Source organism: Limulus polyphemus, unplaced genomic scaffold (genome assembly GCF_000517525.1).
Source record: "Limulus polyphemus unplaced genomic scaffold, Limulus_polyphemus-2.1.2 Scaffold5079, whole genome shotgun sequence".
Taxonomy (NCBI): Eukaryota; Metazoa; Arthropoda; class Merostomata; order Xiphosura; family Limulidae; genus Limulus; species Limulus polyphemus.
The window spans coordinates 58,324-59,748 of record NW_013670689.1 but is presented as its reverse complement, the minus strand read 5'-3'; the positions used below and the strand labels follow the sequence as shown (position 1 = coordinate 59,748).

General features: G+C 34.5%; 1 protein-coding gene across 1 annotated transcript in view; it reads left to right on the top strand.

Moving 5' to 3' along the window:
* LOC106472097 (nose resistant to fluoxetine protein 6-like) overlaps positions 1-1,425 on the top strand; it is a 23,668-nt gene that overhangs the window by 18,813 nt on the left and 3,430 nt on the right. The window contains exon 9 of the mRNA XM_022400703.1: positions 306-448. Within this exon, the coding sequence (XP_022256411.1) occupies positions 306-448 (143 nt within the window). The remainder of the gene's footprint in view (positions 1-305; positions 449-1,425) is intronic.

Below are 1,425 nucleotides of genomic sequence, written 5' to 3'. Positions count from 1 at the left end.
CCAACAAATATTTCATAAGTTTATTGTACGATTGTTTAACACGTGACTGTTTTATTTTATCAGGTATCGTCAACAAGATCCTGTCCAGTAAACAGAAGTTTATTGTACGATTGTTTAACACGTGACTGTTTTATTTGATCAGATATCGTCAACAAGATCCTTTCCAACAAACATATCAGAAGTTTATTGTACGATTGTTTAACACGTGACTGTTTTATTTGATCAGGTATCGTCAACAAGATCCTGTCCAGTAAACAGAAGTTTATTGTACTATTGTTTAACACGTGACTGTTTTATTTGATCAGGTATCGTCAACAAGATCCTGTCCTTCAAATATTTCATCCCGTTTAGTAGGATAACCTTGGAGATCTATCTTCTTCACCCATTGGTACAATGGGTTTACTTTGCTTCTCTCCATGACAGGATCTACGCGAGTCATTACATTGCAGTAAGTACAGTAGTCATTGTTCATAAAGTTATCAGTTTTATATTCCGTCTAAAATATAGTGCTTACAAGTCTGTACTTTTATTGTGTGATAAAGGTACATAATTCTATAATTTGCCTATCTTGCAAGAACACCTTTGTAAGAATGATAAGACGGGCTATCGGGGGATAGGAAGAACATACCTGACAATATTGTTTACTTAAAATCTGTAAGAATTGAAAGGAAGTTTTATAATCAACAAGCAGCGCGAGCTAATCTTGAGTTAAGTAGGCTTTGGTGAGTAACTAGTGAACATTAGCATATATTAGCTCACTTAGTTAAACGTCAGCTACAAATAAGCATTGACAAGTCACTCGTGAACACTAGTGTTCAGAAGCTTGTGATTTACTTGTAGGTTTTACATAATTAGTAGTGAGTTAGTCGTGAACACAAGCGTTCATAAGTGTACTATTTTCTCGAAGGTCATTAGTGTTTTTTACTCGTAAAATTGTGATATAATCATACACGTCAGCACTGATAAGTTACTAGGAGCACTCTCTGAACACTCATGAACTACTTGTGAGAACTGACAGTTTCATTTCTCATAAACACCACACGGTTACTTGAGAACACCAAAATTAGATAATGAGCAACATTTCAACAATATAACATGACTGACACAAGCATGACACGGTTACTTGAGAACACTATAATTAGATAATGAGCAACATTTCAACAATATAACATGACTGACAAAAGCATGAGACGGTTACTTGAGAACACTATAATTAGATAATGAGCAACATTTCAACAATATAACATGACTGACAAAAGCATGACACGGTTACTTGAGAACACTATAATTAGATAATGAGCAACATTTCAACAATATAACATGACTGACACAAGCATGACACGGTTACTTGAGAACACTATAATTAGATAATGAGCAACATTTCAACAATATAACATGACTGACACAAGCATGACACGGTTACTT